The 21,326-nt window shown below is 33.5% G+C and overlaps 3 protein-coding genes across 6 annotated transcripts in view; 1 reads left to right on the top strand and 2 right to left on the bottom strand.

Moving 5' to 3' along the window:
* LOC124454103 (lutropin-choriogonadotropic hormone receptor-like) overlaps positions 1-7,811 on the top strand; it is a 28,480-nt gene extending 20,669 nt beyond the window's left edge. Inside the window, exons 12-23 of the mRNA XM_047004914.1 lie at positions 850-921; positions 1,107-1,166; positions 1,499-1,579; positions 3,173-3,238; positions 3,345-3,416; positions 3,499-3,564; positions 4,000-4,065; positions 4,376-4,444; positions 4,689-4,760; positions 4,905-4,976; positions 5,101-5,308; positions 5,490-7,811. Coding sequence (XP_046860870.1) covers positions 850-921; positions 1,107-1,166; positions 1,499-1,579; positions 3,173-3,238; positions 3,345-3,416; positions 3,499-3,564; positions 4,000-4,065; positions 4,376-4,444; positions 4,689-4,760; positions 4,905-4,976; positions 5,101-5,308; positions 5,490-6,785 — 2,200 coding nt within the window. The 3' untranslated portion in view covers positions 6,786-7,811. The remainder of the gene's footprint in view (positions 1-849; positions 922-1,106; positions 1,167-1,498; positions 1,580-3,172; positions 3,239-3,344; positions 3,417-3,498; positions 3,565-3,999; positions 4,066-4,375; positions 4,445-4,688; positions 4,761-4,904; positions 4,977-5,100; positions 5,309-5,489) is intronic.
* Positions 7,812-8,861: 1,050 nt separating this feature from the next.
* LOC124454102 (transient receptor potential cation channel subfamily V member 3-like) lies at positions 8,862-16,940 on the bottom strand. Of its 4 annotated transcripts, none has more exons than XM_047004911.1 (10): positions 16,802-16,940; positions 15,460-15,639; positions 14,505-14,789; positions 13,927-14,174; positions 12,963-13,164; positions 12,200-12,520; positions 10,824-11,807; positions 9,917-10,522; positions 9,670-9,829; positions 8,862-9,264 (listed from the first exon to the last, which is right to left on the bottom strand). In XM_047004911.1, the coding sequence occupies exons 2-10, from the start codon at positions 15,587-15,589 to the stop codon at positions 9,084-9,086; spliced, it is 3,117 nt and encodes a 1,038-aa protein (XP_046860867.1). In that variant the 5' UTR covers positions 15,590-15,639; positions 16,802-16,940; the 3' UTR covers positions 8,862-9,083. The 4 variants fall into 4 exon arrangements, with proteins under 4 accessions (XP_046860867.1, XP_046860868.1, XP_046860866.1 ...); XM_047004912.1 differs by having other exon boundaries at positions 9,983-10,522; XM_047004910.1 differs by having other exon boundaries at positions 9,670-10,522.
* A 934-nt stretch (positions 16,941-17,874) lies between these two features.
* On the bottom strand, positions 17,875-20,987 carry LOC124454178 (poly(U)-specific endoribonuclease-A-like). The gene is made up of 6 exons (XM_047004984.1): positions 20,915-20,987; positions 20,322-20,442; positions 19,482-19,714; positions 18,898-19,055; positions 18,606-18,809; positions 17,875-18,337 (listed from the first exon to the last, which is right to left on the bottom strand). The coding sequence occupies exons 1-6, from the start codon at positions 20,985-20,987 to the stop codon at positions 18,107-18,109; spliced, it is 1,020 nt and encodes a 339-aa protein (XP_046860940.1). The 3' UTR covers positions 17,875-18,106.
* Positions 20,988-21,326: the final 339 nt, after the last annotated feature.

The raw sequence follows: 21,326 nt of genomic DNA, 5'->3' as shown, positions 1-21,326 counted from the left end.
ATTCTGAAATTGCTCAAGAAGATTTATCTAATGATGAGTATAGAATTGTTTCCATCTACCAAAATGATTTCACACTTGGCTGAATGCCAACTACCCAACTAACTATAATGCTCATATAATCAGTCCCTTAGAAAGTAATCTTGCTATTTTGGTAATCTTTGAAGTTGCTCTCACCCCCTCCCCCCCCCCCAGTTACAACTTAATTCTCGAACGAGAAGCACAAATAGTTTTAAATAGATGCGTTATCAAGGAATAATATATTATTATAACATATGTAAAAATACATTAGTCCAACTAAATACTATTGCAAAAAGAACTTCACAATGCAACTTAAATAAGCCTCCAATCACAAATCGATTAAGAAGCAAGGTGGCAATACCATCCTTAAATTTTTCATTTCTCACGACGGCTTAAAAAGGACTTCCTGGCTCGTTACTTATGACATACATGGCAAAGCTAGTGAAATGCTTAAAGAGAGTAGCTACATGCCATAATATTTATATTTACACGTTCAGCTGACAGCTGTGCATCAAAGACTTTGTTGAAAACACAAAGTTGTGTGCAATTTTGTAAACAGTGTAGAATTGACTCAATTAAAAATACAAAGTCAAAAGCAAAAACATCAAAAAAATTGCAAATTTCATGTACCGCGGAAGATCGCTAATTTGGGGGCCAACATTTGTATATGCATGTTACAATCCGTATAGAAGACAATGATTTCAAAGGAGCTTAATATCATCAGCTCATTAATCACTTTTTTGCTGATAGCTTATAAACTACATATATCGTATCTGAGAATCTTAGAGGATGCAGTAAACACCTTTATCTTAATAGTGTTTCTATTTGTAGATATTTGAGTGAAAATCCTTTGTCTAAATTACCAACTGCTGTAACATACAGAATGCCAAATTTGAGAACATTGTAAGTTCCTATGATGATGAAGTAGCTTGGTGTTGAATTTTGAAAAATCGTACGAGTCAAATTTATTTTTAAATCATTTTTTATTTTTATTTGTCATATTTGCTTTTCAGTTTTCAGTAGTGTATGATTTATGTTTATATACTGCATTCTTATCAGTTTACTTTATCATCTGAATTTGTTTTTAGACATCTGCCTCCATTAAATATTCCCAATTATGCGTTTAGATCGTCAAAAATCAGAACACTGTAAGTATTTTGATAGGTTTGTAGATCAACCCGTGGATTGATATATTCTCTACAAAAACGCCTTATTTAACGTACATAAAACTTTGTACATTTTTTTACTTCTTACACTTATCTACATCCTTAACGTATTTACTTCGTAAACTTATTTACTTCGTATATTTATTTACTTCGCAAACTTATTTACTTCGCAAACTTATTTACTTCGCAAACTTATTTACTTCGTATACTTTTGTATTTCATATACCTAATTCCTTCAACTAGTTTGATACATGCTTGAGTATTATTTTCTCACTGCTAACACGAAACAACATTTTCTATTGCTTTTTTATCAGAGTTCTAGAAAGAATAGGTAGTGCAAGGAAGCATAATATTGAAGTAAAAGCCTTTGCTGAAATGCCTCGTTTGCGGGAACTGTAAGTACTGGTTTTTTTTATCTCATAACTATGCATAACTCATTTTAAAGTTAGGCAATTTAAATACTTTCTCAGAAAAGGTTTTACATACTTTGATGACTTTGGTGAGTAATACAATTCTGCAAAGTAACCTTTTCAATGTAATTTACTTATCTAAAACGTATAAACAACGTTGCACATTAGAGTGATTTTGCAAACACGACGTTTCTTCTAAGACGTCGTCAAATTTTCGCGAGGGATCTGGGGGTCTAGGACGCCCCCACGTCCTAAAGTATTTATGATTTAGCATACCATTTGTAGGCCTTCGTCAAAGAATAGTATGAAACAAATTTCATCCAATTCAACATTTTTCCTGCTGGATCATGTTTTTCGATCATTTTAACCTAATTTTTGATATCAATAACATAATTCAGTATATTCATTTCAATAAAATTATAAATAAAAGCAAAATCATCGACATGCGTCTTTGTGACTAAAATTGTTTTGACTCGGAGGAAACCCCGGAAATTAGAATAGACCCCGCGTAGTTTATCTGTTTGTTTTTTTTTCGCTTTAGAAAACAAAATATTATTGTTATTTCCTAGTTTGTTTTTTCTCAAATGAGTATATGTAGTCCTATATAATCTTTTAAAAAGCAAATATCAAGGATATTTCCTTATTTTTGTCCAAAAATTAAGTTTGTTTCATCCGTCGTCGATACGACGTCAAATTGTACGTTTTCACGTCGTCGTCGTCCACACGACTGCCGTCGAAGATTGAACCGGAAGTAAAAGGCGCATGCCACGCCATTTTCACGGCGTCTTAGACGAAACGTCGTGTTTGCTAAATCACTGTATTCAATTTGGTATTACGACAGGATCTTTCTTGTGCAATTACTGAATGAGATAGAAAGCATGCGAATGCATTTTATCGTGCAATCTACTAAATTTGCTTTCAAATTTATTCTAACCCGTGAAGAACTGATCTCCTTCCGTAGAATAGAAACTAAAATACAATAGCATCCAACACCTCATTGGAATGATTGAATTCGTTACAATTCATGTCGACTTAGTATTGAAAAAATCCAAATAATTCTCTTGCACCCTATTTTCATAAAGGAAGTAAACCCACAAGGAAATGCCTTGAGCCTGCATTCCTTCTTACTCAAAATTCTTCCAAATAGTTATATTTTCCAGCTCAATTTATGACAAACTATGCTTTGCCATACAGAAAAATTAATCACTATACTATTTGCGTCTTTTGTGATAAGAAGCGTTGTGATTGTTAAATCGGTCTTGATGATGTGATACGTTTCCTTAAGATGACTAAAGTGATGTACGTTTTTAAACCTCGACTTCGTCCTGCATGTGGTCTCAATTCCCAAATCTTCAATAAGGCAAATCATGAAAAAAAATTGAATTTTTACAATTCAATCAATCAAATCACGAATTTTTACAATCGACATGTAAGTGCTGCTGTAGCACAAAACTGATGTAGATAGCTACTACAGAAATACAATGTTAATCCGTCTTTGTTTTGCCTTCTTTAAAACATAAACTACAAGCCGTCTAGCATGATAAAATTATTTGATTTGAGATTTATTTCCCAATCCAGGGAAATTACCGACGTTTCTTTGAAAGAATTTCCAGATTTTACTGGATCCAAGAAAATAGAAAAACTGTAAGTATGTAGCATATGAATGATGATCGTTCTACGTCATCATTGATCGAAATAGTTAATGATAAACATATACAAATTTTTTATGAAACATCCATTGCTTTTTCAGCCTTTTAACATCAACAAACTTATCTAATGTACCAGAGAAACTTTGCAAAGTTTTGAAAAATTTATCGCATTTGTAAGTAATGGTTTTTAGTGTTTTTAAAAGAATGCTGACATGTAGCGATGTAACCAATGGTACACATTTATATTTTTTACAGACAACTTAACCACAACAAAATCAAAGATGTCAAGGCGTTGGAATATTGTACAAAGCTTGAAGAATTGTAAGTTGAATGCTATAGACTGGCATTTTTTATGTACACTTTGTTACTCGTACATTTTAAGTATTGTTACGTAGTTAATTATTTATTGTTACGTTCATAAGTATAATGACCCTGTAAATGTTCCAGTATAAGTATCATATCAAATAATAGATATGTGGCATTTAGCTAAGAGTGATGAAATTTATAACATATCTATTAGTTTAGTTTTAACAAATAAAAACAAAACGCGGACCAAATATTTCTCCTTTTTTAAAGAAGTGCAAAGATGAATTTTGGTGCATATCTAGTCTAAAACAGTTTTCACTTGATAAAATTACAATGACGTACTTCTAATAAGAAAGGATCTTAAGTTTGAAAGAAGTGAATTTATGCTGGGTGAACGTAATAATTTATGCTTGTTTAAAAAAATTCTACAATTTTTATTTTTCATTACAGGCAAGCAAATGACAATAAGATAACAAAACTGCCCAAGCTCTCAAATTGTAAAAACCTCGTTATAATGTATGTGAAATTTTTGCAAACAATATCTCAAGATTGTGCAATTGCTTCTAATTTTCAAGTTTTTTGAGAGTTGTAATTGTCAATGTTTCTCAAAGTGTGCTCTTTCAGTGAGCAAAACATATTTTAAAATGCATAGTTGAGAAATCTAGGGTCTTTGTGATTGTAGGCATTCTAACATGTAGTGTTCTCCATTTTATATTTTTGTGTTCCAAATTGGTAATTCTAAGGAGAAAATTCTTTCCATGAAATATTTGCTGTCGAAATTTACATCCTTAAAACAATCACCTAAAAGTTCATGTTTTTTTAAAAGAATGGTCGACTCTAATGAAATTCAATTCCTGGATCAATCATTGCAAGGATTAAGTCATCTAATTGACTTGTAAGTTTAAATGCTTTATAAAAAGCACTTCTATTTTTGCTTGTTTCGAAAGCATAGCTAACTACCTCTTCCAAAATTTTCCATAATCTTATGACTTTTGGATGCACGCACAACTAGACAAGGCTGGGCTTTTATCTTATATCCGACATTAAAGATTTCAGTGCTATATGTTTACTTTACGTGTATATACTTTATGTAAATGTTTTAACAACGGATTTACAAGCTATTGTTATTTTGATTTCAGCTCAGCCAAGTACAACAAAATCCAAATTATTGCTGAGAATGACTTTCGAGGCCTGGTTAAAATGAATAGTCTGTAAGTTTGGAATTTTGTTGGCTTATCAATTATTGGCAGCATTCATTATTATTTTGAATGTTATGAAAAAACCTTTCTAAACGTTTTTCTAATCATCTGTTTTTGTTGGTGATGAGTTTCATATATTGTCCTTTTGCATTATAGGTTTCTCAGTCATAACCAAATAATATCTATTCATTCCAATGCTTTCTCTGATTTCAAAAATATAAAGAAATTGTAAGATGTATTTTTTATTTTCTTTGTATTGGCTAAAATCTGTAAGCATTTAACAAGATATTTGGTGAATGTACAATTCACTGCAATGGTTGCCTCGAGCTTACCGATTGATTTTTGTGTTTAGACAATTGTCTTACAATAAATTTCCAAATCTCCCAACTCGTGGCCTCGAATTCCTTGAGGAAATATCAGTGAAAGGAAATCATAAACTTAAAGATTTTCCTCCTCCAAGACGTCTTCCTAGAGTGAAAGAACTTGAATTAGAATATGCATACCATTGCTGTGCATTTTTAAATGCTAAACCAAAACAAGATTTGACGAACAATTACACGGTACTTATTCTATTTCGTACTTAAATTCTTCCTTGTGAAATGCTTATAATCGAAGACGTCATTCGAATTTTCTCAGTTTTGAAATATTTTACGGTGAATGTTTGATGTGTAGTCTGTTACTTTGAATGTGTTATGTTAGAGCACATTGTCTCCAGTTTAATGAGTTTCTTTTTTTTTATAGGGTTCAGATCATGATAATACACATTTTGACGAAACGTGGAAGTGGCTTGTTGGCTCAGGAGAGGATCATGAGTCATATTTTTCAGATGATAGTACTGTTCATACGAAGAATGATCATAAACACATCAAGTGCACGCCTGAGCCAGGCCCGTTTGTTCCATGTGATGACCTTATGGGAGACTGGGTTCTACGATTCGGAGTTTGGATCGTGTTTGTTTTAGCTGTTTGCGGAAATTTTACTGTTATCGTTGTAATTCTTGCTAGGCACACTAAACTAGATGTATCTCGTTTCCTGATTAGCAACCTGGCGTTCGCCGATCTCTTTATGGGAATCTACCTAGGACTTCTAGCAGTTGTTGATGCCTCGACGATTGGTAACTTTCATCATTATGGTATTCAATGGCAAAATAGTGCTGGGTGTCGAACAGCCGGTTTCCTTGCCACCCTTTCCAGTGAACTATCAGTCTTTACATTAACCGTGATTACGTTGGAGCGATATATAGCCATTAAGAACGCCATTCGGGTAAATCAGAAGCTTCAGTTAAGAACAGCAATTTTTGTTATGGTAATCGGATGGATATTTGCCATTGTTACCGCAACACTACCCCTGCTTGACGTCAACGACTACGGAAAATTCAGCATTTGTCTACCATTTGACATTGGAAATACAGAATCACTGGTGTTCTTGGTGTTTTTACTTTGCTTTAATGCAGCAGCTTTCATGGTCATTCTCTTCGCCTACATTTTTATGTACTGTTCAATACGTGGATCAAATGCTTGGAACGCAAATGATTTTCGTGTGGCCAAGCGTATGGCTTTGCTGGTTATCACCGACTTCGCTTGTTGGGCTCCTATTGTATTCTTGTCACTCACAGCCACCTTTGGTTCGCCGTTAGTCAGTTTAGCACAAGCAAAAATATTCACTGTTTTTGTGTTTCCACTTAACAGCTGCGCAAATCCTTTTCTCTACGCAATATTTACTTCTAGTTTTAAAAAGGATCTATTGGTAATGTGCAGGAAGGTTGAAGATAAGTATCCTTTCATAAAAATAACGAGACAAAGAATATCATTCAGTCGGCGTAGCTCATATAGCGGAGCAATTTCCGAGAACCCAAACTTACTTCTTCGCGCTCGTAGGTTCTCGGCACCTTTAGTTGCCAGAGCGTTTAGTAATTCTATAACAACAAATGGTAGACAATCAGTTTCGTCACATTCAAATAAAGTCAATTCGGACATAATTCCACAAGAGACTGAGATTAGTGATCTTCTACTGACTGAAAGAGTTACGTCATTGTAAAGGGGATCCTGCTAGACGATAGTAAAGCAAACTATCAATGACGGATTTGCTCAATGGAAAAGAACAAACCTAAAACGACGTCACTATCATCACCAGCTTTTCTTGAGCAATGAAATTACTTAGTCGCTAATGAATGGTAGTTGAATACCCATTTATGTTAAGCCGTAAGTCTGTAATATTCAAATGCAAAACAACTTTCTTAAGTGGTCTTTGTGCACCATGCAGATGTAAAGGCTGCATTCGTCTTTTCTGTCATCTGTAACATTTTAAAGACAAGAAATCAATTTGTAGATGCTCGAAAATTTGGGTAGGGGTAATACCTATGCATTCATTTTCTACCTTATTACTTTATTTCAAAATCAATGGATGCTAGAGATTATCATTACAACCCAGTTTTCTCCTATTTGATTGATGCTGGCTATGGAGTTTTATTTTAATAATAACTAACAGGTACTTAGTGCTTTCTTCTTTTCACAAGATGCCAGGATTATGGCATGGCTAATCACTGCTCTTCATAGCAAAAATCGCAGGGATTAAATTCTTTGAGAAAATTTGCTAAATTGACATAGGCTTGTCCGTCAACTAAGTTTTTTTTTATATGAAGTAATAAGCTATAAAGCGGTTTCCCCTATCGATAAAATGTAGCTATTTTCGTCAACCAGCCCATTCAAGATGCTAGAGAGCGACGCAAAATTCGCTACTCACAACTCTACACGAATTTATGTTCAACATTTTCTTGCTCTTTCCATTTCTTATATTTTGCGAGGACATTCATATTTTCAAATGCTTAAGAAAGGAAATGAAAATAGAGTTTTTTTAAACGCTTGTCAAACAAACTTGCAGACTAATCGTTCAGAACTTAAAATTATACAATACCTATATTTTTTGTAAAAAACAGTGTATTCGTAATGACACATACAATCGCATTATTTCTGTTCATGTAGATTGGAGTATTTTTAGTATTGACTATTAATGTAAAACAATGTAAATAAACTTTGATTGTAAACAAAAATGTAAAACAATGTATTCTTTGTTGTCTATCATTGTTTCCACCGAATATTTCATTGTTTTCATCATTTGAGTGGAGAAAGTCAGTTCAATTTTCTCTGCACATGCACTCTGCGCAAAAGGAAGCTAAGAATGATAATGTTCTCCAGTTGACGGTACCAAAACGTGTGGTCTGACTACGACCATTGATTTCTATTATAATGAAAATCCAACGAAAGAGGAAACTACTCCCAACACCGTCTTGTCTTTCCTTATCCGTAGTTTTGAATACGTTCACTATGTTAAGAATTTATAAAGGTAAAACAACATTACTACTTTTAGTTTTCAATCTTAGTGCTGTTTGGCCGCTGTTGCAGTTTGCAACAATTAAAAAATGGAAATGCAGCTTAATTAAAAAAAAAAGCCAAATAAAATGTTTTATTCAGCTCTGCCTCGAACGCTTATAAGAAAGTAAAAGTTAAAATACACTTTTCCTTCAATTAGGCCTTGATGAAAATAGGAAAGTAAAATAGTAGTGAGGACAGTCACGTGAAAACAGTGAGAATTTGGCTAATAAACAGAGGCTAGTAAACAAAGCTCTTGACAGATTGGCACTAGAAGAGTTTTGGATTGACTAGAACGGAGAAAAGGGGGACTTAGTAAATTCGAAGCATTGCAAAAATCATGAAAATTGGGAAAAAATTGAAAGTGGTGAGGCTGCAGTTGTTTGGATGTGTAATGAAGAAAGAAGAGGATTATGTGGGAAACGCACGTCGTTGTTAAAGATAACAGTGAAAGGAGAGGAAGGCTATGTATGAAGTTGATTATTGTGTTCAGGGAGGATATGAGAAACATAGGAGTGACAGTTATTCTGACTGGATTGATATTATGTGACTAAATGTATACATCTATTAAATTGCCTGTGATCTTGGTTTTGGAAGATCAGAAAGTGTGTACGTGGAAAATGGTCTAAATTCTATCAACTACCTGCAGATAGCATAAAGTTCGACTCGCTTTTTTGTTTAGTAGATGCGTCTTAAAATTGATGGACGGAAATTAAAACAAAACAATACATAACGCAGCTAAAACTAAAGTTAAAATTTTTCTTTTCGCTCTTTAATCATGCACAGCAATTTCATGTAAAATAGAATGTTACCAAACATGATGTTTTTAATTTTTAGATACACCAACTGCTTGAGTTAAGCCTTTCATCATGTGAACGACTTCAATAAACTTGAGAATGTTACACTTTTGCGCTTGTGTTTTTAAAGTCCTTAAAATATTCTTTCTCTCACTTGCACTTTGCGGTTTCTATCTTTCATGCGCCACAATGGTTTTGTCGTTTGTTGTCGACTCTTGAGACAATGACATTTCAGACTCAGAGGCTACAAGTCTCATGCTTGAGTGATATGATGGTGTAATTTCATTTAATAGGGATATTTCTTCACTTTCTTTCCATTGATTGTTGCTAAGGCTTCCTCCAAACAAGGATCTGTGGGTTTTGTTTGATTGCATCGTTAGTTTGACACTTTACTATTTCAAGATTCAAGATAAGTAAATAATAACGCGAGGTTTATGCACTTTGGACAACTGACTAAAATATAGTGAACAATGATCTATTATACACTTATGAAATAATGCATAAGCTGGAGACAATTTTCCATGAAATAAAACACGGGTCTAATTCTTACAATAATCTTAGCAACTTTCTTTCAATCTTCAGTGTTTAAGTTTCATTTACAATCTGTCTTGCAAAATAATTCCAGAACGTCCAGAAAATGCTAGCAGTAATAACTAACAATCACAGTTTGATGCTTATGTTATTAGCTTAACAGAGATTTTGAAATAATTTTGAATGTTCTGATCGAGATATGTTCAATACATAATTGTAACTTACCTTACTGATTGACGCTCGTGATTTGTTTGATTTGTTTGATCATTAAGCATTTGACCAGATTCTTCGTAGAACGGATCACGTGGTGAGTTACGTCTATCATATGGTTTGTAAACATATGATGCTTCTGAAGACCTTCTGCAATATGGCCAGACCTGTTGCGCTGGAGACGGAATTGATGAATTGAGATTATATCTTATGTCATTCATAGAGCCATATCTGGCATGCAATGGTGTTCGTGACCTCATACCTTGGTCGTATGTAGCATTTTTTTCGTGTGCACGTATTTTGCTCAACCTTTTTCTACTGTCGTTACCTTGTAAACTTTTTCTTTTTTTGTTAAGGTCAGTGAAACTTTTGTATGTGGTGCGCATCATATTATTGCCGTTGTTGTCACTAGTAGGATGGGTTGGACACACGTCTTCAGGTTGGTCATCATCATAATCACTGAACTGATACAAATCATTACGTATATTGCTACTGTGCTTATTAGAACCAATAGATTTTCGTCCAAGAGTCGATTGAAACTCATCGCTGAGCTGGTTCATATCTGTAACTGGAAAGTATAACTGTCCAGGACGTATTTCAAATGCCCCTTTGTTATATTTAGCATTACTATCGCTCCCTTTCTTATCAAAATGGGTGGAAGGTCTGTGGCAGTCTATCTCACGGTCTTCTTTCAGCAATATGTTATCTTCATCACCATGGTTACTATTGAAGGATGACCATTTCTCGAAGTTCGACTCAGAAATATCAATTTTTAAGGCTGCACTTAGTCGAATGAGAATCTTTTCTATTGTATTCACTTTCTGCTCAAGCTTTCTATGGTCACCATATATTTTAGCTGTATGAAATTCTTAAGTGGAAAGACAAAATTATGTTGTGAGACAAATTTGAATTTGCATCTATTTTCATATTGACGAGAGAAACTATCTAGCAGAAAATTTTTTTCACAATAAACCATAAATCATTCTATATCAGCCGTGTAATTTCATTGAAACGTAAATAATCAAACAATTTAAACATTCCAAAATCATCCAGCCAGCGTCTAATTTATGGTATTAACTATCACGTATATTTCGGCAAGTAATACATGAATACTTTAAAAACCATGAACGTATAAGTTATCTTTTTGATAAAAAAAATGTCAATAATACCTTCATGAATCTTTGCTATGCTCTCTTTGATGTGATCAAGATCAGATCTCTTGCCCTCACCATACTTTGTAGCAAACCTGTCATGGATCAACTCGTGAATCTCACTTACACTCTCCATTAGCATGTCTGACGCTTTTTGCTCGTCACGATCATTACTGCCCAAAACATCTCGCCGAAAATCAAGTGTTTCTGGGCTACCAAAGTTCAGGATAAAATCATGATATGATTTTTTCCTCTTTTCTGATAATGACTTCTCCAAATAGAGAATCGTTTTAGCACGTTGCATAAGGGCGTTGGCTACAGCGTTCCCATAAACTCTTGTAAAAGTGTCCGATAATAAAGCAATCAATATATTTAAGTTAATTATTGCCATTATAGCTATGTAACTGCCACAAAGTATTCGGGCCATAACTGCATCAGTTTCCAGTAGAGCTTGAAAATCAAAGTCACCAACAATAATCATTTGAAATAGTTCAAAAATCAAAGAAGAAACGTCACTATAACTTCGTACTGGTCTCGGTGAAAGTTCACCAAATGTTATCCAGAAAGCACACGCGTACGGGATTGTAATCACTACAGTCAAAATGGCCCAATTTAAAATATCCTTTGAAATATGTGAAAATATCGCAACAAATATGCCTGCTTTCTCAAAAGGTCTGGCGTATTGCATGATTCTCAACCACAACACAAGCAGAAGTACCGTGATTATTCGAGCATATATTATCTGGGACAGATCACTGTTGATGTTGAAAAATACCAAATGACTAACAATCGCAGCAAGAATAAGGATCAAGGAGAACCAATCAAAATACATCCACGAGTCACTTGATGATATGAGTGGTCTCTGACGGATAGTCTTGATTTCTGATTTTAAATAAGACTCCTCTTGAGGCCATCGTGGATGACAGTGTTTCAAATCATCATTAATCTCAGATATTCTCCACGATATCCATTTCCTTTGACGGTTTCTGTATCTTACAGTTCCTGAAGCAAGAAATTAAACTTAAAATCTCCTTTCAAAATACTGTATAATTCATTTTTATTGTACGTAATATTTAATATGCTATGAATAACAATGTGAAATTATTTATTCTGTCGCAAAGTTGACGTATAATATAAATTACTCAGCGTAATTTTACTTTGAAGGAAAGCAGTTGGCTTTAAAACAGAGTGAATTGCGGCATAATTTTACCACCGTTGACTAGCTGAGTTAATTTCGTAACTTTCACAAATATATCCTTTAAAGTCTCATAAATCTTTCATCTCGTCCATACAGGGGCATGGATATTATAGAACATAAGTATAAGTAGAAAATTAGTATATAAGTAAAACCATTTAAGTAGAACCTTATATAAAAAAGTAAAGTGAATATATACCTGTAACTTGTCGACGTATTTCATCAAGTGTCATTAAACATACAATCATCGATAAAGCAATTCTCCAAGAATTTTTCAACCAAGGAAGGTACAAAGCATTTGCATCTGCTGGTGATGTAACGGCTAGGATTGTCCATAAGACTGCGTAGAGTATATTTATTACAAAGTTGCATATAGCTTCATGACGACCAAATTGTTGCCATTTGACATCAACAAGTCTTTTCATAACAGGATGAAGGATGACATCAAACTCTTGATTATGCACTGCGATCTCGAGGGGAGAGAACGCAGGTGATTTAGGATCTTCCAAAACGTTTCCTTCTAAATAAGCATTTGTTACTTATATTATATCTATAAGCATGTTGTCTATGCTCCATCTCCAAACATTTTAACTATTCATTTACAGGTTGAACCAAATAAAATGATGTACATTATATAAAATAGTTTGGTGCTAAAATTTCCAAGGCGTTACAAATTAACTGTAAATTAGAAAACGAAAATGAACGCCTAAAAAGTTCAACCAATCGTTGAAAAGGCATGGTATAATAAACCAATAATTTCAAAAAAAACTTGTTGGTAGTCCTGACCCACGTTTCTGCATGATCAGCTGTTTGAGTGCTTATTATTTGAGTTATTGCAATCATGTTAAAAAAAATTTGGTAAAAGCGATTAATTGCCTCGTAAAGTTTTTGTGGTGTTTTAAGAGATAATTGATGATTCATACGTCCTGGCTTACGAAACATTTCTCCAATTAAGCACTTACCAAGATAATTCAAAAAAAAGAACTCCTTTCTGTTGATGATACATGTGGAATAAAATTGATTCAGTGCTACGATTGCCACGTCTGGAAGCTTTTCAATTAAGAACGATAATGCGGAAAGGCCTTTGTTGTCATGGACACAAGCTGGAGCACCACGTTGAACAAGAAGTTTTGACGATTTAGCACGATTCATTTCTGCTGCAACCTAAAAATAAATCATTTATAAAATACTTTATGTGGGTCAAATTTATGCTGCTGCAAAATCTATTACTTTTAATTCTATACAAAAAGAAACTATTCTTTCTTTTTGAGGACAAGATGAAAACAAAACCTATTTTATTTTACATTTTTTTTAAGCAAATGTTTATCATCGTATATCAGAGGTTGCCAAGCTACTCAAGTTAGGGCTTTTTTCAGCGATGCAAAGCTTTTATTTGTGTGTTGGGGGTGGGGGGGAAATAGGGCTGTTTTAAAGGTATGCAAATCATTTTTAAGGGGGAAGGCATGAAATGTCATAATACCCTTGTTGTTTTTGTTTGACGTGCACATATATAACTAATAATATTTTCTTGGATGTACGAAGAATATAGAAAATTGCATAGTTGCATAGTTTTGCAAACTAAGCCTTTTTTGAAAGAAAGAGGGCAACTATTTTATTTTGGTATACTAATTGTATTCATGTAAAACATAAACTTAATCTTGCAGCTAAGAGTTTCCTTGAATCACTGTTCAAAGCTTCTGTAATTCTAATATTCAGAATTAAATCATGAATTCCCCACATCCATTCACCAAACAAACGCCTTGCATACACTGCATCAATACCTAATATTAAAAGTAGATCTGGATTTGCTGAAGTTTAAACTAAAACAAAACTGAGCATCAATTCATAGCTCATGTACTCTGTGTTTCCATTAATTTAGCAATGTAATTTAGATTTCCTATGTGAAAGCTATCTTATTTTTGTTACCTGCAGAGGCGTTCTATTTTTCTTATCGCGAGAGTCAATGTTTGCTCCGTATCCTAGCAGCATTTTGATAGATTTGCATGCATCATTTTTGGCAGCAAAATGTATGGGCATTTGCCCTTCACCATGTGTTATTATATTAATGTTGGCTCCATTCTTAATAAGAAATTCAACCATCCTATCATAATCGACCGCAGCGGCAACGTGCAATGGAGAGCGACCAAATTTGTCTTGCTTATTGATGTCAGCACCTGAATTTTTGAAAACATTTATTAAGTTTTGATTGCATCTTATTTTTGCCATGGAAATCTATAGCACAAGCAACTTAATTTCATGAAAAAAAACTTAAAACTATCAATTTTTATACAAATGATTTAGTGCGAAAAAATGTTGGACTGAAAAAACATGGAATCTTTACCATATAATGAGTGAATTAAAGCGAGATCATTCAAGCATATAAAAATGCAAGCTTAACTTGCTTTTTAACTCTTTTTTGGTCTTGAGTTTTGAAAAAAATTTTTCATTTTCCCATGCGACAACGCATTGGGAGGAAGCGTTAATAACAAGAAACGCAGTTTTACCGCGATCAAGCAAGAACATAGCCACATCTAGATTCCATGAGCGAGCTACTTCATGAAACACAGTTTGGCCATTTTTATCTGTACAATCTACATTCGCACCATTGGCTATCAACGATTGCACAAAATTAAAGTCAAATTCGTCCTCGTTACTATTTGAGTTGGCCAAAGACGCAAAATAGTTTAGGAGAGCATGGTCTCGAATTTTCTGTCCTTCTTTTAACCCAGAAATATCTTCTAACGCGCTTTCAAGAACAGCATGTACCGCGACATTCAATCGCTTGCCACCTCCATAATTAAATTAAAATTAATTATTGATTCTATGTGCCAATGATGTGTTCACCACAAAAATTTTGCAATGTTCAATCACCTATAACAATTGTTAACTTTAAAAAAATTTAGTTAGCTACTGTTTACAGCTGATGATGTAAAAATGTAGCAGACTAATTCCATTATTTTATTCCTCTGAATGCATGCATATTTGAGTTCCCCTATATTTTAAAGATGTTTTATTTTAAGATCTTCTATTTCACCATTTAATGTAATTAGTGATGATCTATTTAAGAGTTGCGAAGGCACCATTTTGGCAAGCATTGGAGAAGAACAATTCCTATAATTCATAAAAACTAATAACTAATTAAAAAATTGCTGATAAAGGTCTTTCAAGTATTAAAAGATGTATAGAAAACATGGCTATAAGGCCTCGTAAAAATCCTTTAACAAGAGAAGTAAAATTGCACTAAAGCGTCTTGACTTAAGACTCTCAAATACAAACGAAAAGTTACACAAAATATTCCATTTGTAAAAATCTCCAATTGAATTTCAACTATTTTCTTACTGCCCTGTACTCAAACTTGCTTTCTGTACGATTATTTCCTTTACTCCAGTAGTTACTACTCAACGTCAAAACTTGATTTTTTGGTGTGAATGCACGGATTCAACAAAATGCATGTCTTACCAGGAAGCTCTTCCAACAGCATTTTTTCGTAAGGCTTATGAACCTCTCCAACGCACGATCTTCGCGAATTGTAACCACTCAACTGACTTAAGCGACTACCAGGCTCCTTCCCGTTTTCCATATTGTTCATTTTACTTGTTTATAAACTCAGTTTTGATAAAATCTTCTGGTGAGACGAAACTGAAAATTTAAGGTTCAACTAAAGCCTTCATTTCATTAAAATTTTCACTTTACATTTATTGAGAACAATTTCATGGGCTGTTGAACATTTGAAGCTGCTAAATTAGGAATGTTCAGTGTTTGCCTATAGTATCTGAAAAAACTAAAGAAATTGATCATAATATTGATTTGAAATTTACGTAGCAAGACCAAAATATCTTGGCTGGCTACATTACTGATTACAAATGTATCTTAAATTGAAAATGTATGAGAACTTTTTCAATCAAATATTATTTTATAAATATTTTCTTAATTCTTTATAGACATTAGGCATGCCAAGTCTATCTAATAGAAACACAATTGAAATTTTTGACGCTAATATGCTAATCTTTTCATGTTCAAGCAAATACTCTGTTTTGACAACAGTATTATATTATCATAGTTCTTTGACATTCTTTACAACTAGAAACTTTGCACACACTCTTATCTGGAAGATATTTTTCCATGACAGTCTCTAAAACAAGACAAAATCTTCGTAATGGACTATTTTGAATGAACTTTAATTATTTTTATTTGGCATTGAATTTATCGCTAAAACTATATTGGATCACATCACATATAAGGATTCCGTTTGTTCAATATCAATAATCATGATGCGTCTTGTACAATATTTTTAACGAAATAGCAATTTATGACAAGTGATTTTTCTCTAATTTAAAGAAACCATACTGCGACAAAATTTGATTCACTTTATAAACTCAAACAACTATGTTTCCTATTATTAAGCTCTATACGAAATGACGATGTCGACTGTGTGTGATATTCACAAAAGCTATGAAGTATCTTTTCAATCTTTATTTTATTTTCTGATTCCTTTGGTTTCTACAAAATCAGAATAGCCTGCCGAAGTGCATAATTAAAGACAATAAGACGTATATATTACAATATAAAAAACATTAAACATGTAAATTCCAAAATGTATCCTTTTCAAAAAGATATTTTAAGCTGCTGTTTGTTTGGCAAGTGATGAATGTTTGAAATGAATAACCTGGCTACACGATGGTTCTAAACCAAGATATAATTTAGACACAACTTTGACAGAACTCCATTTATGTTTCTAACGTCTCTTACACAAACAATGTATGATATTTTATCATTTTATCATAAATAGTGGTATACATACTTTATCTCCACAGATTATTGTTCAAATTTTCTTTAGAAATAGAAGGCCGCGATGTTATCCTCCAATTACAGCAAAGAAAAGGAAACAAAAAACAATTTAAATGGAGGATGAGCATTTTTGAAATACGTTTTGTATCAGTATGCACTTATATGTTAGGTATATCTTGCTGCCAATTCCTGTCATAACAGTGCACACATGATATTGGCAGTTAACGCCAAACTTCGAAAATTTTGAAGCAGTAATATTCTCTCAGCAATAAAGAGGCGGATACAGGATTTCATCTAGAGAGAAGTGTCTGGATTTTGGAAATGTCGAGATATAATGTCGTTTTCATTAAAGAACTATCAATATTAACGAATTATTTGACCTCAGGGGGTGGTGCGTATCCCTTCATACCATCTGAAACTGTCCCCCAGCAATATTTACGAAAATAAGAATGAAAAATTATTATGAGCGAGATTGCAAATAAGAACTAAACCTGTCAGCAACAATGGAAGGCATAGCCAATTAAAGCAACGTTGTTCAAAAGACCAACATTTTCATCGAATTCACATGACATTATGTTAAGACGGACAGAGTGTCTGCGTGTGGTTGATCAGGTGTTGGTACAAAATCAATAAGTTGCTCGTAGTGGAAAATAAAGACTGAGAATGCTCTCACTATGAATTGATGTAGCGAAGAAAAGACCAATTCACAATAATTTATAAAAAAGCGCTCGAACAAAATTGCTAAGAAAAAGCGTGAAAATAGATGTACGTGTAGATTCTGCTAGAAGGTACTAGCTATTATAGTCCCATATACTTGGTATAAGTGGCCATTCACCTTAACTACACTATTTAATCCAAGGCCTGGTCATCGTGAGTTACATGCAAGAACTATAATTGTTCACGTCGTCTTGCATTATGTACATTTCCAATTCATTCATTGTTTTGTCATTCAGGATTAGTCTATGCTTCTTTAGTGTTTTAAACTTTTTTTCTATTGCTAGATATTTAACTTTTGAGACTATAATCTACAGAGGAAATAAAATTATGATGAATTCAGAAATATATGAAAACAATAATCATGACAGATTGTCACACAATTTTATAATAACATCATTACATCATAATATTCTTACATGACACATCAATATATGGCACATCAACATATATTTCAGTCAATTCATACTAATGAGATGACTAAATTTTGTCGTTTTGATTCTTTGATGGTATATGTTCGTACATAAACTGATTTTTAAAACCACTTTGCGAATGCTCAGTGCATTAATTATATATATATATGCATAAAGAGCAAGCTATCATTTTAAACTTCTATTTCAAAGCGAGAGTTTAATATTCTTAAACTATTGTTGGATACTTTAGTCTTCACAATGATTTTCTTTGTGTTTGTCTTACACTCGCAATCATTAGTTGGATTTGTAAAGAAACACAAAGTGTACAGTCCAAGTTCGTACTCAGGTGACGTCCCAATTAGCATGTTGTCTGCAAGTGGCGTTCCTTCTTTCCATGTAAACATCACTGAAATTATTTTAGGCTAAAAACAAATAGGGAGCTATTTTCAGCACCTGAACTAAAAGTCTAAAGCTATTAGCTGCTTCGGGGTTTGTGATTAATTGTTGATATTCACCAATACTTTCGTTACTTAAATGTGTATACGCTTGAAAACACGAGATAATTATTATATAGAATAAGCTTAAAAACAATTGCATCATAGTATTACTGCCCAATATCGTAATCTTGAGAACGGTTCAACTTGGTTCATGATTTAATACTGATCTAATAATTTCATACCAATAACTTACGTCATACTGGTAGTAGTTTAAGTTTCCAAAATAGTTCAAGCCTTTTCTCTCCATTAAATAAAACTGGATCCAATTGCGAACAGATAGCTCATTTGGATAGTCAACGTTCTCACCAACAAAAACTTTTTGAAATGCAGTCAAATTGTTGTCGGTCGACTTTCCTTGGTTAAACCACAAATTGCGAAGAGTGTCTTTAAACTGAGCCTATAATGTGGACAAGAAGGATTGTCATGAAATAGGTACATATTTAGCAAAATTTCATTCATAATATAAAAATATTTCCAATAATTACCATATTGGGGTAAATATACGAATTTCTCACAAGGTACCAGTACAATTGTCTAAAAATGTGGGTTTTTACTACAACCGACAACAATTCTTCAATATTCTCTGAAATTGCTGTTTCATCAATTTTCTTTCCATTTGATGGTTGTAAATCCTCCAGAAGTCCTGGAATTTTGTGGAGCAAAAGTTAAATTTTTTTATTTAAAATACTGGTTTATTTAAAAATCTTTTACTTTAAATCATGGTTGAAACGGAAGCCCTTAATTAATGAGTCCAAGCAAATTTTTTGCCAAAAAATCCATGGCTAAAGTGTGACCCATAAAAAAATTTTGTAAAAACACGATCGTTAAGCGAGATTATGAATAAAAATGTCTAAAAATGCATGTAAGAATATGCCCCTTCTCCAATTATCGTTCTGGCTACGTGCCTGCATCCTTTCTACTTTTTAGTTTGCCATAGTTTTTGTAGAATGTTATTGAATAGAAACAGACGCATCAGAACAATATGATAATGAAGACAACAAAAGTTTTGTATGAAAAATACTAAATGAAATTAAAGTGATGACGCTGGAGTACAGTAATACCATCTTACTAATAAAAGCTTTGTAAGTACGTCTCTTCTTCAGCTTAGTTAAGTTGACAAAACTAAATAGCGGTCTAGTTGCTTTGTCCAGAGTGGAGTTGTTACTAATTTTTGACTGCAAAAGAATATCATAATGAAATCCTTGAACAGCTCTCTTATTGTCCAGTCCCCACAAGCGCTGACAAATAGTATCGCTGTCACTGATTTTACCCAATCTTCCATGACGCCAATACCAATAGTAACTAAAACAATAAATATTTTTGTTTTGAAGCAAAGTCAGTCTGCAGATGTAGCTTGACTACATAAATTTTGAATCATTACGATGACTTTTTTCATAAATTGATTGTTTTAAATCAGTGAACGCCGAAATATATTTGTAAATCTGAAGTAAAAAGTTGGACTAGCTTTGCTACTGCGTCCACCCATATCATGATTCTTGTATATTTATCTGGCATGCAAGCCGTGACGATATGTTTACCGTGGTTAAAAAAGTCTTCCCCCATTAAGACAATTTTTGTGATAAATATATTTATGTTGCTGTGCGTCATTTGTATTAATTTGAGATTTAATGTGTAAGCTCTCAATTGTTTGGAATTACGTAAATTTTTACTAGTTCAATAAAGGATTTTGAATGACATTAAACACTCAGCACTGCAGTCGTGCGTGATATTTAACTGAAATTTACTTCATCGTCTAGGATAAAAATCCGAGACAAGCAGCAGCGCAGGTAGGCCAACCCATTATTTCTTTTTGCTATGCAAATAATTATGCCTGCCAATTGGAAAATTAACAATGTTTGCAAAAAAAACGCAAATGCAAAAATTTGTTAAGCAAAGCTTAATTACTTACTACCAATTGAACCAGTTCCATCCGCCAATTCTTAAGCTCCATTTTGCTTTTGAATTGCACTGTAAAATGTTTTTTGTCAAAATGAGTAGAAAGAATACCAGAAAAAGTGATGCAAGCGAGTCATTTCAATAAGAGATCTGCAGTATTTTCCAACTCTGAAATCTTATGTGTATACACCGTACTATCGAGGAGACTATACATCAGCATGAGGCAAATGAAAGATGACCTATAACAGATGCTCTTCGAGCAAAAATTAAATTTTGCAAAGCGCAAGGTCTCATTGGTCAAACGGTGACACACATGCAGGTAAAAAACATTGTGTGTTACCGTGATGAAAAGTTTATCGGGAGAGTACAGTAATTTAGCGGTTATAGATGGGTGTAGATAAAAAGCGGGCGCAGACGACGGACGCGGACGGCGGACGGCGATGTAAGACGAACGTCTGTTTGTACGAGCTTTATCTTTCAGGATATTTTTTGACCTCATTATTTAAAGCAATTAAACATGCATATTTCAATTTTCAGTCAGTCATATAGAGTGTAACGCAATGAAACCTCACGTACTGATTGACCTGTTATGTTATGCATGACAACCTATTTCATCTTCGCTGGAATCAGTCGATTCATAACCAATTTTTACAATGTCCGAGTACAAACGTTTGGACATGATGTACAATCGATGTGATTAAAGTATACTTTCAAGCTGTAACTGACGCACTGACTAACTTGCAACTGCTTCTAACCTCAGCTTTCAAAAGGAAGTTCAAGTTGAAAACTGCAATATACGTACTGCTTTGCCAAATGACAAGTTGACGGAAATCATTATCAGTGCAGTAAATATGAACACGCTCACGCACGTAAGGCCAAAATGAGTGAAATGCCATTGACAAAACACGAAAAAAATACAATGAGGTTTCATTGCGTTACACTCTATATGACTGACTGAAAATTGAAATATGCATGTTTAATTGCTTTAAATGATGAGGTCAAAAAATATATCCTCAAA

This window comes from Xenia sp. Carnegie-2017, unplaced genomic scaffold (assembly GCF_021976095.1).
Source record: "Xenia sp. Carnegie-2017 unplaced genomic scaffold, XeniaSp_v1 HiC_scaffold_3, whole genome shotgun sequence".
In the NCBI taxonomy this organism is placed as follows: Eukaryota; Metazoa; Cnidaria; class Anthozoa; order Malacalcyonacea; family Xeniidae; genus Xenia; species Xenia sp. Carnegie-2017.
The sequence above is the reverse complement of the archived record's forward strand: the minus strand, read 5'-3'. Positions and strand labels throughout refer to the sequence as shown.

What these genes read in the sequence shown, in the direction of transcription:
- LOC124454178 (XM_047004984.1), bottom strand. Translation starts at nt 20,987, where the DNA reads ATGTCCAAACGTTTGTACTCGGACATTGTAAAAATTGGTTATGAATCG. An exon ending in TGGAACTGGTTCAATTGGTA is followed by an intron (nt 19,715 to 20,321) that starts GTAAGTAATTAA and finishes TTATTGTTTTAG; the next exon opens with TTACTATTGGTATTGGCGTC. An exon ending in CGTATATTTACCCCAATATG is followed by an intron (nt 18,810 to 18,897) that starts GTAATTATTGGA and finishes TCCACATTATAG; the next exon opens with GCTCAGTTTAAAGACACTCT.
- LOC124454102 (XM_047004910.1), bottom strand. Translation starts at nt 15,589, where the DNA reads ATGAACAATATGGAAAACGGGAAGGAGCCTGGTAGTCGCTTAAGTCAG. An exon ending in TATGTTCTTGCTTGATCGCG is followed by an intron (nt 14,175 to 14,504) that starts GTAAAACTGCGT and finishes TCAAAAATTCAG; the next exon opens with GTGCTGACATCAATAAGCAA. An exon ending in CTTTTTTTTGAATTATCTTG is followed by an intron (nt 12,521 to 12,962) that starts GTAAGTGCTTAA and finishes ATGCTTATTTAG; the next exon opens with AAGGAAACGTTTTGGAAGAT.